The sequence below is a fragment of the Grus americana genome, chromosome 1, assembly GCF_028858705.1.
Source record: "Grus americana isolate bGruAme1 chromosome 1, bGruAme1.mat, whole genome shotgun sequence".
Classification (NCBI taxonomy): domain Eukaryota; kingdom Metazoa; phylum Chordata; class Aves; order Gruiformes; family Gruidae; genus Grus; species Grus americana.
The window spans coordinates 28,542,357-28,555,902 of record NC_072852.1 but is presented as its reverse complement, the minus strand read 5'-3'; the positions used below and the strand labels follow the sequence as shown (position 1 = coordinate 28,555,902).

The 13,546-nt window shown below is 39.5% G+C and overlaps 1 protein-coding gene across 12 annotated transcripts in view; it reads left to right on the top strand.

The window, feature by feature from the left end:
- Positions 1-13,546, top strand: part of MET (MET proto-oncogene, receptor tyrosine kinase) — a 137,871-nt gene that overhangs the window by 81,068 nt on the left and 43,257 nt on the right. For all 12 annotated transcript variants that reach the window (XM_054819031.1, XM_054819002.1, XM_054819011.1 and 9 more), the window contains 2 exons: positions 292-483; positions 12,148-12,282. In XM_054819031.1, the coding sequence (XP_054675006.1) occupies positions 292-483; positions 12,148-12,282 (327 nt within the window). The remainder of the gene's footprint in view (positions 1-291; positions 484-12,147; positions 12,283-13,546) is intronic.

The following is a 13,546-nucleotide window of genomic DNA, read 5'->3' as shown; positions in this document are numbered from 1 at the left end:
TAAGAGAAAAGATACCTTGATATATGTGGTTATACACATATCTGCTTAAATAAAGACCCTATGTCTTATTCTGAATAGACAGAATTGAAAAAAAAAAGTTTAAAGAAACATCCCCATAACATTAAGAAATCTTTGCCTTCCTCATGGAACATCATAACTGATGAAGCAATTAAGTTTGAAACATTTTAAAATACTTTTGGTCAAATGCATTTGTGCTAAATGACTTCACTCTGACAAAGATCTATTCCTACTCGTAAAGACAGTACTCATCTGTACTTCATTTTCTAACAGGCTTTTTCAAGAAATGCTTCGTACTGCAGAGCACAAGATGATGAATATCGCTTAGAAGTTACGACTCCTTTGCAGAGGGTTGACTTGTTCATGGGCCAGTTCAACAGTGTCCTGTTAACTTCGATATCTGTCTTCACCAAAGGGAACCTCACCGTTGCTAATCTGGGAACTTCGGAGGGCCGCTTCATGCAGGTAAATATGACTACGACACCTTCACAATAAAAACCTACTGGAGTTTAGCAGGATGGTGAAAAGTGAGGAACAGCATTATCCCAGCTTAACAGGGCATTAGAAAATTGAAATTATTGAATAAAATAGAGTCTCTGGAGTATAAACAAAGCACCTAACAGAGCATTCAGCAATCTAAGTGTTTACATGGGCTTTGTGGTTTGAAGCAATGGTTTTGGAGAAAATTCCACCATGATCTTCACTTCGTCCAGCTGGTTCAGTTCACAAAGTAGTTTCGGTCCATACAAACTAGATTTCTTCCAAAGGAAACTAAACAGAAAGCTCTGTCTTGGATACACATCAAATATGCTCCAACCCCAGCTGAGGCAGAAAGGTCCAAAACAGTGACTGATTCTTCAAGCAGCTTCAGATACACACTTCATATCGTCATTTGGTCTAGAGGATCAGATTAAACCTGGTTTAAAGTAAAATGACAAGATAGTTTATAGTGTAAAAGCAGGAGCCTTGGCATTAGTTGTTTCTATATACTGCTGTACTCCTCTGGCACCAAATTACTTGCAAATGTACCCATAGCCTATGACTCATGGCTCTAGAATTGAGATGAGCTCCTCCTCCACCTACTTTCAAGTCTCTCTAAGTGCATCTTAGATTTTTGGGGTCTTGCTCATTCTCTTCTCACTCTGTTCTTTTGGACAGCAACTCTTCCTGTCCTAAAGCAGGTTTTCCATAGTCAGTCCACCTCCTGAGAAGTTTGTCTCCCTCCAATGATTGTATAACTAATCTAGACAGGCAGATTACACTACATGACTTCTTTGTAGGTGACTAACAAAATAAATCTAACCCATAGGGCCAACAATCTTTTAAAAACTTGGCAGTCAAAAGACAAAACACTTTGAAAGCACCAAGAGCCTCCTTTATTCATCCATCTTATTTCAAGCACTGTCATCCTGCAATGACCACCTTGGAGAGCTTGGCTTCTCCTGCTGCCACAGGGTCCAGCCTCGATGTGCATCTCAGCCTGGATCCCTCTTGCACCCAAGGACCTGTGTCCTTTTACTCTGCCAGTATTATTTGTCTTCTAGTGACCTTCCTGAAGTATTGTCAGTCTTTGGCCCTTCTTGCTCTGCAGGCTGGAGAGACTCATCAAAGTTAGTAGTGTTGTCCCCCAACCATCAATATCTGAAACCTGATGAGATTTCCCATCATGAATTGCTGTGCCTTCCAGCTTTCCCATTTCCCAAAACCTTCTGTTAGAAAACACTTGGGCACTTGCACCTTTTCATAAAAATCTTTGTGTGGTGTAAGTCATCAGATAAGATTCATTAACAAGCCTTCCCCTTCTTCTCTCCCTTCTACTCATTCTCTGTCCTTGCCACATACAGTAAGTAGGGTGACATATTGTCCCCAGTATTTGTTATCCCACTGTTGGCACCCTTTTTGGACAAAGAGAATCCTTTACCTCCACTTCTGTCTTCTGCACAGACTGAAGACAGAACCTGCCCCATAATACAAAATCTGTAATGCTCCTACAGGGAGTGAGGTCAAAGTGATTTACCACAAAGGACAGATGGAAAACTAGAGAAAAGCATGTTTCTCTTTTCTCCTGAAAGACAGGAATTTAACAAAATGTTCAATGACAACCCTGCCAATTTTACCTGAACTTCCCATGATGACCTTGGTGACTTTAAGCTGCACTTTGTCTTCAGTGCAGGAAAGGCAAAAGCTACGAGCTATGCACTGAGCACAGAGGCAACCTACGCTCTGTTCTTAAATGTAGATACTGGTTCACACAGTGAACATGAGCATTTTGTTTAACCTTTCCAAAACCATTTCCTTATCTGCAAAATACAGTTAATAACAACTACTGTCTTACTCGCTGCATTTCTTCTGGGCTGTCACAAAGCTTTTAGGGAGCTTTGGTGGAAAGCACAAGGCAGCATTATTTTTATTTGTAACATTCTTTAAATTATTCATTAAAGTCCTGCACCACACACTTCATTCTGACATTTGCCCAACTCAAGGAACAATTGAAATATTTCCAGAATACATTTCCCATTCCAGGTTCAGTTACGGATCAAAAGGAAGGCTATTGTGTAAACTGCACATTGCCATTAGCAGAAATATTCTCATCATTGAATTAGATTGGCTTGAGCCATGGGGGGAGGTGAGCAGTGGGCTCATATTGTAATAAGTAGGAGCTCTTTCTTTGAGGGTTTGGTGCAACCAGCAGCAGAATAAGCATACTGATTACCTTTAACGATGCTACCTCCAAATAAAAAGGTTAGTACTTGTTTTGCCTTTAAATGATCTTGGAAGGGATACTAAGTCTGTAGGGTACAGCAGAAACAGCTCGTTGCAGAATTTAATGTTCACTTACATTAAATCTTTTTTTTTCCTTTTTTTTTTCACTAATAGTTATCTAGGAAGTGCTTTCAAACATGTTCATTAGCAAATGCCCAACTAAAGCAGATTTGCAGTGTTTCTATGGAAATATAGCTATTAACTGCAATAAGATGGAGATCATTAAAAATTGAGCTATTAAATGACCATTATTGAAGTAAAATGGGTTAAAAAAAATCAAGATAATCTAACAATGACTTAATTTATCAAAAAGATATCCCCAAACACTTCCCCACATTTTTCAGGAAAGAAATGTAATGATGTTGGGTTTTGTTTCATTCACAAATCTACTGGAACATCTTGCAAAGAATCCTCAGTTTTTCACTTGTTACGCACCTCCCTTTTGCACAGTCATTTGCACTCTTATTTTTACCTGTCTGTACATGCAAACAATTGAATTTTCCTGTGCAATCCTCTTGTAGTTTGTAGCTGTTCAGAGTTCACTATATCCCTTCAGAGGCAGGTATGCTTTCAGAGAAAATCAGTTGCAAAATTCTACCTATCAAGGAACCTGTTTTAAAACTGGTTACATTGTATTCATATCTTGTGAACATATTTTCATGCCAGCTATTTAAAAGCAAAACAAAAGAATATTCATATATAGGTTTCTAAAATTAGAAAATCAGCTCAGCCCTCCCAGTGAATCCAGTTCATCTTGTATCCTCTTTGAAATACCAAACCTTACCATATTTAGACAATTTAGTTTGTGACAAATTTCAGCACTAACAGTCATCTATGAGATTAAAAGAAAGAGTAGTATAGTACCTCTCTCTCTTACAACCGCACCCTGCAGTGCTCAAATATGAAACAACTTGGTGAAAGTAACAAACATTTAATTCACATTTCTGCTGTATTAATTTAGGGTTTTCTTTAATTGTTATGAAACATTTTGTGGGGAAAAAAGGGTGTTTAAAACATAGTGATCATGCCACTTAAATTGCATTGAAGCTCCAAGCCTGCGCTGTGGAAGCCAGTAGGTGCAGCAGCAAGCTACTGATGCTCCAACTGAGAAAAATTTATTCGAAAATATTTTGCCATATTCTCCCATTATACTTGCTTATACTTGATCATCAGGCCTCGATTCTCCTTTCTTCTTTCCTTTTTCTTGCTGTCTTTCATCTCCTTTTGCACCTTCTTCTGCTCATCCCTTTCTGCCTTCCTACTGATGCCTCATCTCTGACTGTTTCCACCTCCATCCATTTTTCTCTCTTTACCACACGACTATACCACAGCATCGCTGCCAAAGTCAACAGAAGGTTTAACATGTAGTTTCTGAGAACAAAGTTTTTCCCTTCTGTTGCTGATGGCTACCTGATTCTGGAGTTTTGATGTCATAATCACAATGAATAGTTCCTGTCTTTACAAGTGATTCCACTGAAACTTAGGGCATCAAAACTGTGCTAATGACCCAACTCAGAATACAGCCTGTATTTTTGCTTATTTAAAAAAAGGTCATCTCAGTAGCTAGTAATATTCAGAATGCAAAAGCAGGTATGTTATCCAACCAAGGAATACTCACCTGTTGTCTTCTGTTTGTGCTTTTAGTTTTATTAAATAGAATTATTCACTTAAACCGCTCTCGAAAGCACTAATACTGGAAAGGAAATACAGCCTCCTTCACTAAATGTTTATTGTTTTCAGCCAAAATCTAAAACTAAAATCAAATCGATCTGGATGGTCCAAATACAGAAGATTCATGAGTTCTTTTAAGGAGGATAATTGGGGCCAGGAGGTGAATTCCAGAGCTCTCCTGGAGAGTAATTGCAGCCCATTGACATACTGAGCATGTTTTGGCTGCATCAGAAAAGTTAAATCTGTATCTGGCCATGAATAGGTTGGCGTTTGTAGTTTACCAAATATTGTGGAGTTTCTGTTACAAAACAGAGCAGTAATAATTTTTCTAAGACAGCTGACATGCATGAGACGGAAAAGAAAAATGGTTTTACTTCCTTCCTAAGCTGGAGCCTGACAACAATCTTTTTTTTCCCCCCTTCTTTTTTTTTCTGTTGAGAAGTTGCAGCTGTTTCGGCCTTTCTTATTGTGCTTGTTTTCAGAGTGTGACTGGGAACACAGGCTGAAAGTACAGCTGTTGGGTGCAAAGTGAATCAGGTATTTCACAGTGGTTATTTGATTAGAAAACAGCACCCAGTCACACTGCTGTAGTTGGGGAATCAGATTTTCAGCTGGTGTAAAGCAGCCTTACTCAGCTCAAGCCAAAGAAGCTATGCTGAGAATACTACTCACAACTGGAAAAGACACTTTCATTACCAGCCAGTATTTTGGGAAATTATAGTTTGTCAAAAAAAGACCCCAAACCATGATATATTGAGATAAATTATCTTCTAGATTTGCTCAGTTCCAAGGTGAATTTTTTTTTTTTTTTTTTTTTTTTTTTGCCTGGAGCTTGGTATTATTTCAGAGAGTGACTTTTGAGTGATGAAGAAAAGAGCAAAGTTCTTCAGGAAGGGGAAATCTTTCTGATAGCTCTGGGGAGAGTGGGATATGGGAAAGTTTTACCAGATTTATTCTGAAAAGCTCACATTTGGTCTGGTCTAACAGTGAACAAGAGACCAATGCCCTTGACGTATGCAGAGGCTGCTTTTTGGCAAAACACTATGTTTGCAAGCAGAATACTGCATGTGCTCCCTATGCTCGAAGCTGGCCTCACCGAGGTAAAGCCCGAGCAAATGCACTGCTTGTTGGTGACCTTCTTGAGGAAGAGAGGGATAGAGAAGTTTTCACTGTATGTTTTACAACTACTATGAGCAACCACTCCCTTTAGATGCAATTTTGGCAGCAGGGCCATCTCATTCTTCCGACTACACCAGTGAAACTCCGTGCACAGTGGGGCAGCACTGGGCTGCGTGCGGAGTGAGGAGCTCCCCCACGCACCCTCTCTTCACAAGGGCGGTAGGACGTCCATCCTGTTGCTCCCAGAGGTAAGGAAAGGGTCTTCCCTTGGGCGTACGTACACCCCGAGAGGCAGTCAGCCACACGCTGGCTGCAATCCTGTCCAATCTAGCTGGACATGAGCCAGCTCTAGCTGAGAAGCCAAGCGTTAGCAAAACATGGTCACGCACTGTCATGTCTGAACAGATTCTGATCTGAGAATGGCTTAGGGCACGAGAACCAGAGCATGATGGCACAGATAGTCCTTGTTGGAGTAGGGCACGTCACCTAATAGGCCACTCGCCCTTCTCAGGGCCTCTCTGCACTTGTTAGACACAAAACAATACAGGGTAATAATAAGTCTTATTCTAGGGACTCATTATATCCCAGTATTTTTAATCATGTTTTTAGCTAAGAAAGGGTATATGGGGTCAGAATAAAGGTTCAAGGAGCAGCGTTTCCTATCTCTGCAGGGGCTGGGTGGATAAGGGAGAAGTACAAGGCAAGTAAAAGCAGACAGTGATACTTCTCCCAGGACCCTCCTGCTTCTGGCACTCAGTGACCCAGAGATTCCCTGAGCTGGAAATTGCAGCTGTATCTGGCATTTTAATAGTCCTTTATGGACTTCTTTTCCATTAATTTTGCTTATTTTTTTTTAATTGTTTGTTTGCCTTCTCCTCCACAGTATGCTATGACAGTGGCTTCCATAATTTCGTTCTGCTTTGAATGATGAAGAGCTTCCTTGGGGGTTTCCTCAATCTGCTGCCTTATCGTTTCATTTGGTGCCCCCGATTCTGATGAGGAATATGGACAGGGCTCTCACAGATCAGTGGTTTGGGAAATTTTCACACGCTGAGCACGAACCTGTTGTCTTTCACATCCAAGTAGACGGAATACTTGATAGTCACACTCATTTCCCAGGAATACTTATGATTAAAAGCAAACACCACTACCATCAAACTTTAATACACATCTCATTTCCCTGAAAAGAGAAATTAGCATGTGTCATAGCTGCTTTCATAGATTACATGCCAGGGAACATAATGCATGCTACAGAAATTAGTATAGACAAAAATAATCACATCTGCTTTTTATTTGTAACTGCAGTCAAGGCTTGGAAAAATTTGTCCCAGAATTCAGCAAGAAGAGAGCCAAGCCTTCAGCATTGCTCTCCTCTTGCAAACGGCAAAGTGGTAAAGCCTCGCCGCTCCAGGAATTGAGGCTCAAAGCCATGGTGCCTATCAGCAAAATGAGTTGACGCAGAGCAAGGAAATACAGAGCTTTGCATCTTTCAGCATGGTCATTCAAATCCAGTTTATACCACAGTGTACTGGAAGCCATTTCCACCTTTGAATTGTTCAGACTTCTTTTCATCTAGTTCCTGTCCCACTAGACAAATGTAGTCGTAACAAAACCCACCAGATCAAGTGGCAAGCCATGTTGGAAGCAAGCGCAAGAAGGTCAAGAAATACATGAGCATGGACTTTAAACCTTCCAGTACCAGGAGGAGGAAAGAGTGATGGGATGCCCATGGAGCCATTGCAAAGGTTGTCCTCAGTGCCCACTGCTGTCCTGCCTCTGTGGTCCAGCAGTTCACCTGGCTGGTCGATACTGGCAGTCTGACCTATTTAAAGCTAAGTGCAAACTACGCACACATGCATTTGTAGGAATGGGAATAGTTGCAGTCCTTCCCACTTTATCATTTTTAAACCAACAGAAGACTGTGGCAAACTCTTGATGAGTAACATTTTCATACCTATAGCTCAACTTTTAACAGTTTTATAATAGCAGTTCTTTCTGTGGTAAAGAATGTATTGTGATGCTCACAGAAAAAAATATCAAATACTGCATAATGCAAAATCCTTATAGTCAAATTAAAATTAAGACCTGGTGCCAAATAACTGTTTTGAGAGCACACATGTTTTAATATTCAGTTTGAGTAGAAAAGCTTACACCCTTCAGGGGAGATCCATTCTATTCTCCATGGATTAGAATGATATACAGCATTTAGAGAGCTACATATGTGCCCTTTGCAAGGCCACGCTGCATATCCCAGGGCATTTGAGGCGTTACACAATAAAGTTAACCCTGAGTCTATCTCTGCTGGGTAATGGCCTACACCTGCCAGACATCTAGGGAAAAAATAACAATATGATACTTAGATGGGATTGCTTTTAGAAGGCTTCTCATTTTTGCAGAAGATATTTCAACATGCAGACAGTAACATTTGTAATTCAATCCTGCTGACTAGCAGAACTGAGCATCAGAATGATTTTTAAAAAAAGCTGTTGCGTGCTGGTTTTCAACTCAAGTTATTACAGTCTTAATTTGCCATATTATGCATAAATGAACCTAGAGTCAAGTCTTCTTAACATTGATATTAGCTGATGGCAATGAAAGAATATTTAAATGAATTATTTTAATGTTCATGGACCTAAGTGATCACTGAGTTCCAGTATAAAGGATATATTAATTAATATATTCATTAATTAATTAACTGTTGGCTATAATCTTCATGGAAGTACTTTGAGCTATGCTGAAAGACCACATACTTTTTTGTTTTCCTCTGAAACATAAACACTGTGTTTGCTTTGAGAAGGATGTCTGGGGTTGTAGTCACTGATAATGAATGTGATTCTCAGAAGGATTATTTGTATGAACATCAGAAGAGCCACGTGGGTTTAAACAAAGAGTCCATCTAGTTCAGTGCTCCAGCAGTGGTGACAAGTGGATGCCTAGGGACCCAGGCAAGATACGTAACACCTTCTGCTTCAACCCTCCAACTATTTTCCATTCTGGGGATTTCCTGAGCTATTGGGTTTTGTCTGTTTAGCTCTTTCCATGTACACGTGGAGTTTCCCTTTGAATGTGTATTCCTCTTGCATTCACATCCTTTGGCAAGGAGTCTCATAGGTCATCACATATTGCCAGGAAGTCTTACTCTTTTGTTTGCTTTGAACCTGGCTCTCACTTTTGTCTTTTGATGGTGTTTAGTACTTTTATTAGAAGTAAATGGTCAGTCTCCGCCCACTCATGATTCTGTATCCCTTTTTCATAGCATTTCCACACCTACCCTACTCAGTTGTTGTTCATTACAGCCTTCTGATCATCTTTGTTACCCTTCTCTGAACCTTTTCCCATTTTAACGTACTCTTCTTGTCACGAGGCAACCAGAACTGCAACAGAGAATTCAAGGTTCAGGCAAGCCATGAATTTGTATGACATCAGGATGTTTTCCGATTTGTTTTCTAATCCTTTTCTAATATTTCCTAAGTTTTTATTTGGTAGTTTTGGGAGGTTTTTTGACTGCTGCTGAGCAGTGAGATGATGTTTTCATGGAACTATCTATCATATACCACTTTAAATTCATCTTCTTTGTTGTATTTCACCTGACATTTTATTGCCTTGACATGCTGTCTTGTAAAGTCCTTCTGCCATCCTTCATAGTCTGTCCTCATCTTTATCACCTTGAATACCTTCAGATCATCAGCAAACTTTGTCACTGGACTGCTTAACCACTTTCCCAACTCATTTATGGGTATGTTGAACAGTATGGATCCCAGCACAGACACCTTGCAGAACACTTCTGGTGACTTCTCACTATTGCAAGGACTGACCATTTACTGCTAACATCTGTTTGTTCTCTTTTAGGCAATTCTTTATCTGTGCGAGACCTTCCCTGTCTCCTAACTGCTTGACTGCAGGCACATAGATATACTTTCATTTCCCTTATGCTCTGGACAAATGCTTGGTTATTAAGTTAATTATTAAAATGTAAAAAAAATCCCAACCCCAACAACCCCCCCAAAAAAACAAACTAGCACTTAATAGTCTTTGTAAAGAGAAATCCTTCTGTAGTATTGAACCATTTCCATGGTTGAAGTAGCCCCTGTGTGGTGGTGTGTCCACGGTAGATTAAAGCCACACTGTATGCATACCAGCCGAGTCTCAAGCAATAAAAATCAGAGGTTTCTGAGAATGACACTGGAGTCCTAAGTAGCCTCTTCTTCCTGCTGTAGAAGCTGTCTTCAAATTGCCTTTTTCTTCAGGATTATGTTGGATAAGGGTAAGATAGAATTTCAAGGACTGGGCTGATGCGTGCAAAAACCACACAGTTATATAGACCAAAAAGAGTATTTTTGCATCTAGTATCTGTTACGGCAGCACTGTAGGCTGGTAGATTAATTCTAAGCAAACGCCAAACTCCTATTCCGTAGTCCCAAATGAGTTAGGAAGTGTAATTTGAGCTCCCTGTATGTCATGAGGTCAAAGTCTATTCACTTGGGCTTTGAGCAGGTGATTTGACTATTGGCCTCAATAAAATGAAGGTCGGTCAGTGTTTAAAGTAAGGAATAATTTTTCCAAGATTGTAAAGATGGGATCCAAATTTTCATGTATTGCTCTGGGGTTGCAATGCAGATGTGTTTAAAGGGTTAACGCTGTGGCTCAATCAGAAAGAATGCTTGGCAATAAGAGGAAGCCTGGATTAATGATAGAAAAGAATTCTTAGCATTTTATAGCAGTGGGTATTCGAGATGAGACACGGCTAATGATCAACTAAAAAGGTATTTGCAGCTGTGGTGCTACCTCTCCCCATAATGCCAACATTAATCAAGCTTTTTCATGCAGCTTTGCAGTCCATTCTATTTTTCATTGTCCTGAATACAAAAACAGAGCTCATGCTCTAATACACTGAGTCAGAGACCATACTTCTGTGTCACCGAAAATGATCAGACCTTATTGATTTCTAAAAGCTGCACTTTCTGTACTGCAAAACAAACTCATAGCAAAGTCTTTAACAAAGCCAGTTTCATTTTAAAGGAAAAAAAAAGCCTCTTGTAACCCCAAACTGTAAATACCTCTGGGATGTGAAGCACTTATCGCTGTGAATTAACTGCTCATATATTTTATTTAAGTCTTGAATTACAACAAAACATCAGCTGTAATTACAGGATCTCTAAGTCTAGTTTTGGAGTCAGCCATCTTGTTGAAAGACCTTGGCAGTGTGCAAAGCCAGTGAAATCGTGTAAGTCAATGTCCTAGCTGTTCTGATGCTGCCTTCGGAGTCAGAAGAAAAGCTTCATTATAGTGAAAAATTAAACATTTGACATACAAGTTATTTCCAGAATGGCTTCAATCTTTTTAAATAATGAACTCCATTGAATCTCAACTTCTCAGCAAATGCTGATTATCTGAATTCCTTAAGTAAACTACACGTGATGCAGCTTTTGAAACATGAACATGATCTTCCCTCATGTAAACAATCCTCTGCCTTTGTTGCCTGATGCTATCGCATTTGGGCGCGCATCCCTCTGGATTGTAAACCCAAGCCTATAAAATCTCGCTATCAAATATCCACCCCAATCTGCAGATGCTTTATGCCTGTGCTTAACAGCCATGACTCATCCCATTAAAGTCAACAAAGTTACAGTAGTAAAGTTAAGCGTGTGTTTGCAGGAATAGGCCCAAATTCTCAGAAGTATTTAGGTAACTCAAGATGCAGAGGGATGACTAGTGGGGGAATTTCATACTGGTGTGACTAATCTCCCTAAGATCTCCTAAAATCAATAGAGAGAGAGAGGACTCCTGCAAAGGGGCTTCAGGACAACTAAATTAGGCTCCTGTTTTGGAACATCTTCCAGAGAAGCCTCCAGCTCTCCCTGTCATTTAAGAGGTGCATTGAGTGCTCCGTCCTGGACACCCGGCTCCTGCAGGAATCGGCAGGAGCCAGATCTCAAGGTGCTCAGCCACGTCTTGCAAAGAGCCTGCCTTAGCAATAGCCACCTCGCCAGCTCTGGCAGTTGAGGTCCATGTACCCGTAGATCTGTAGAGCTGCTCACAGCGCAACCTGTGCCTGCCATAGCTTTGCACTCGAACAGCGCCACCAGCATCAACACCAGATACTATTGACACAGGGTAAAGTTTGCTTTTCAAACTGAAGGACCAAAGTGAAAATAAATGGAAATATCTTGCACTTCTGAAGGCCTGGAGTTTTAAGATTCTTTTAAATAGACATTGTAGGTAAAATTCTTCTTTCTTAAATGTACAGGGCTGACTAAATGACCCATCTTCATTTTTTACATTTGATTTATAAATACTTGAAATTAAAGGACTAGAAAACATGGAAAGACTTCTTCATATTTTAATAAATATGATGCATTTTGAGCATCCTCCAACAGCCATGATTTTGCTGTGTTAAATAAAGTAGATTTTATAGTGCTTTAATCAGATCATGATGGAACATTATGCAAAATATTATGCAATGTAATGCAAAGTAATTAATGCAAGCAGAGAAGTGGTAGGAATGTGAGACCGCTGAGCAGCATGCATTTGTGTTACACGCTGCCTGCTGATTTTCCCAATTTCTTTCTTTCTTAGATAGTGGTTTCCCGTTCAGAACCCACAGCTCCACATGTCAGCTTTCAGCTCGACTCCCACCCTGTCTCTCCCCAAGTTGTTGTCGAGAATTCATTAGCAGATGATGGCTATACCCTGGTAGTGACTGGGAAAAAGGTGAGTGGTTCATAAGCTAATCCTTCTGTGCACTGTATAAACCTGCCATCAGAGCAGCAACGTTCAGTAAGAGCAACTATTCACACCGCTGCTTTATGCTCTGCATCCTCCCAGCCTCGCCATTCCCTTGGGAACACTGGAGAGGCAAGTTTCCTCCAAGATTTTTTTTTTTTTGTTACTAAACAAACCGACAGCCTAATATTGAGAAATGTTTAAATAACGTAAGAGCTGTGATATAAACCAACAAAAGCCAGGAAATGCAAATTTTAAGGCTGAAACCCCGTCCTTAATTCAAGTGCTTGCAAAGAAAAAACACACAATGGCTTAAAGAAAGAATGGTGCTCACGGTTTCCTGGCTTTTGTTGGTTTGTGTCATAACGTTGTAACTTTTCAAGGAGGGGGGTGTGTGCAAGAGTTACGTGGATTTGTTTAAAACTGGGAGTCGGTGTTCACAGCAAGGTTTGAAGATTGCTTTAGCGTGTAGTCTAGAAAGGGTTAATAAAAGATGAAGACCTGTCATAAATATGCTATTGTCATAAGTAGATACGCATTGTAGAATGGCTTTAAAACATCAGCAGATAATATTACAGATAATCCTAAACCATAATCGTAAGCAATAATTTGACCCCTTGAGTCCTATAAGAATTTACAGAAATACATCAGCCATTAGTAAAGATGGTTATTAATCATTTACTAGAAATGTCTGAGATATTTATAAGAATAACCCTCAAGAAAATATCCAAAATAAGTTAAAGGAAGGTACTGAAGTGTAAAGAAGTATGATGTACTCAAATAGTAATGTAATAATATACTCATTTTAATATTTTGACTAAAATAATTCTTATATATTTAGAGTGACTATTATCCTAACTATCCTGATATTTTAAATAATATAAATTTTAATTCATAGTTTAGATATAGTATAGGTTTTTGATGATAGGTGTTAAAAAACAAGTACATGGGCAGTCACATGCTGTAAGTATGTCACAGATATTTAATACAAAGTTGAAATAGCCATCATGACTATTTTTACAAATGTATGAACTAAGGCATACTGAGATACACTGGTTTTTTCCAAGAACTAGTGCAGAATTGGGAGGAGCGCACTGCTGTTTTCTTTTTCCATCAGCAAAAAACGCTATCTTGCTGTAAACACCAGATGCTGGTAGTAACTGTATATAACATTAAGATGCCTTTAGGCTTTCTCCCAAGCGAATTTAAAATCATGTCAGTTAAATTACTTATAAGATCCTATAATTACTGA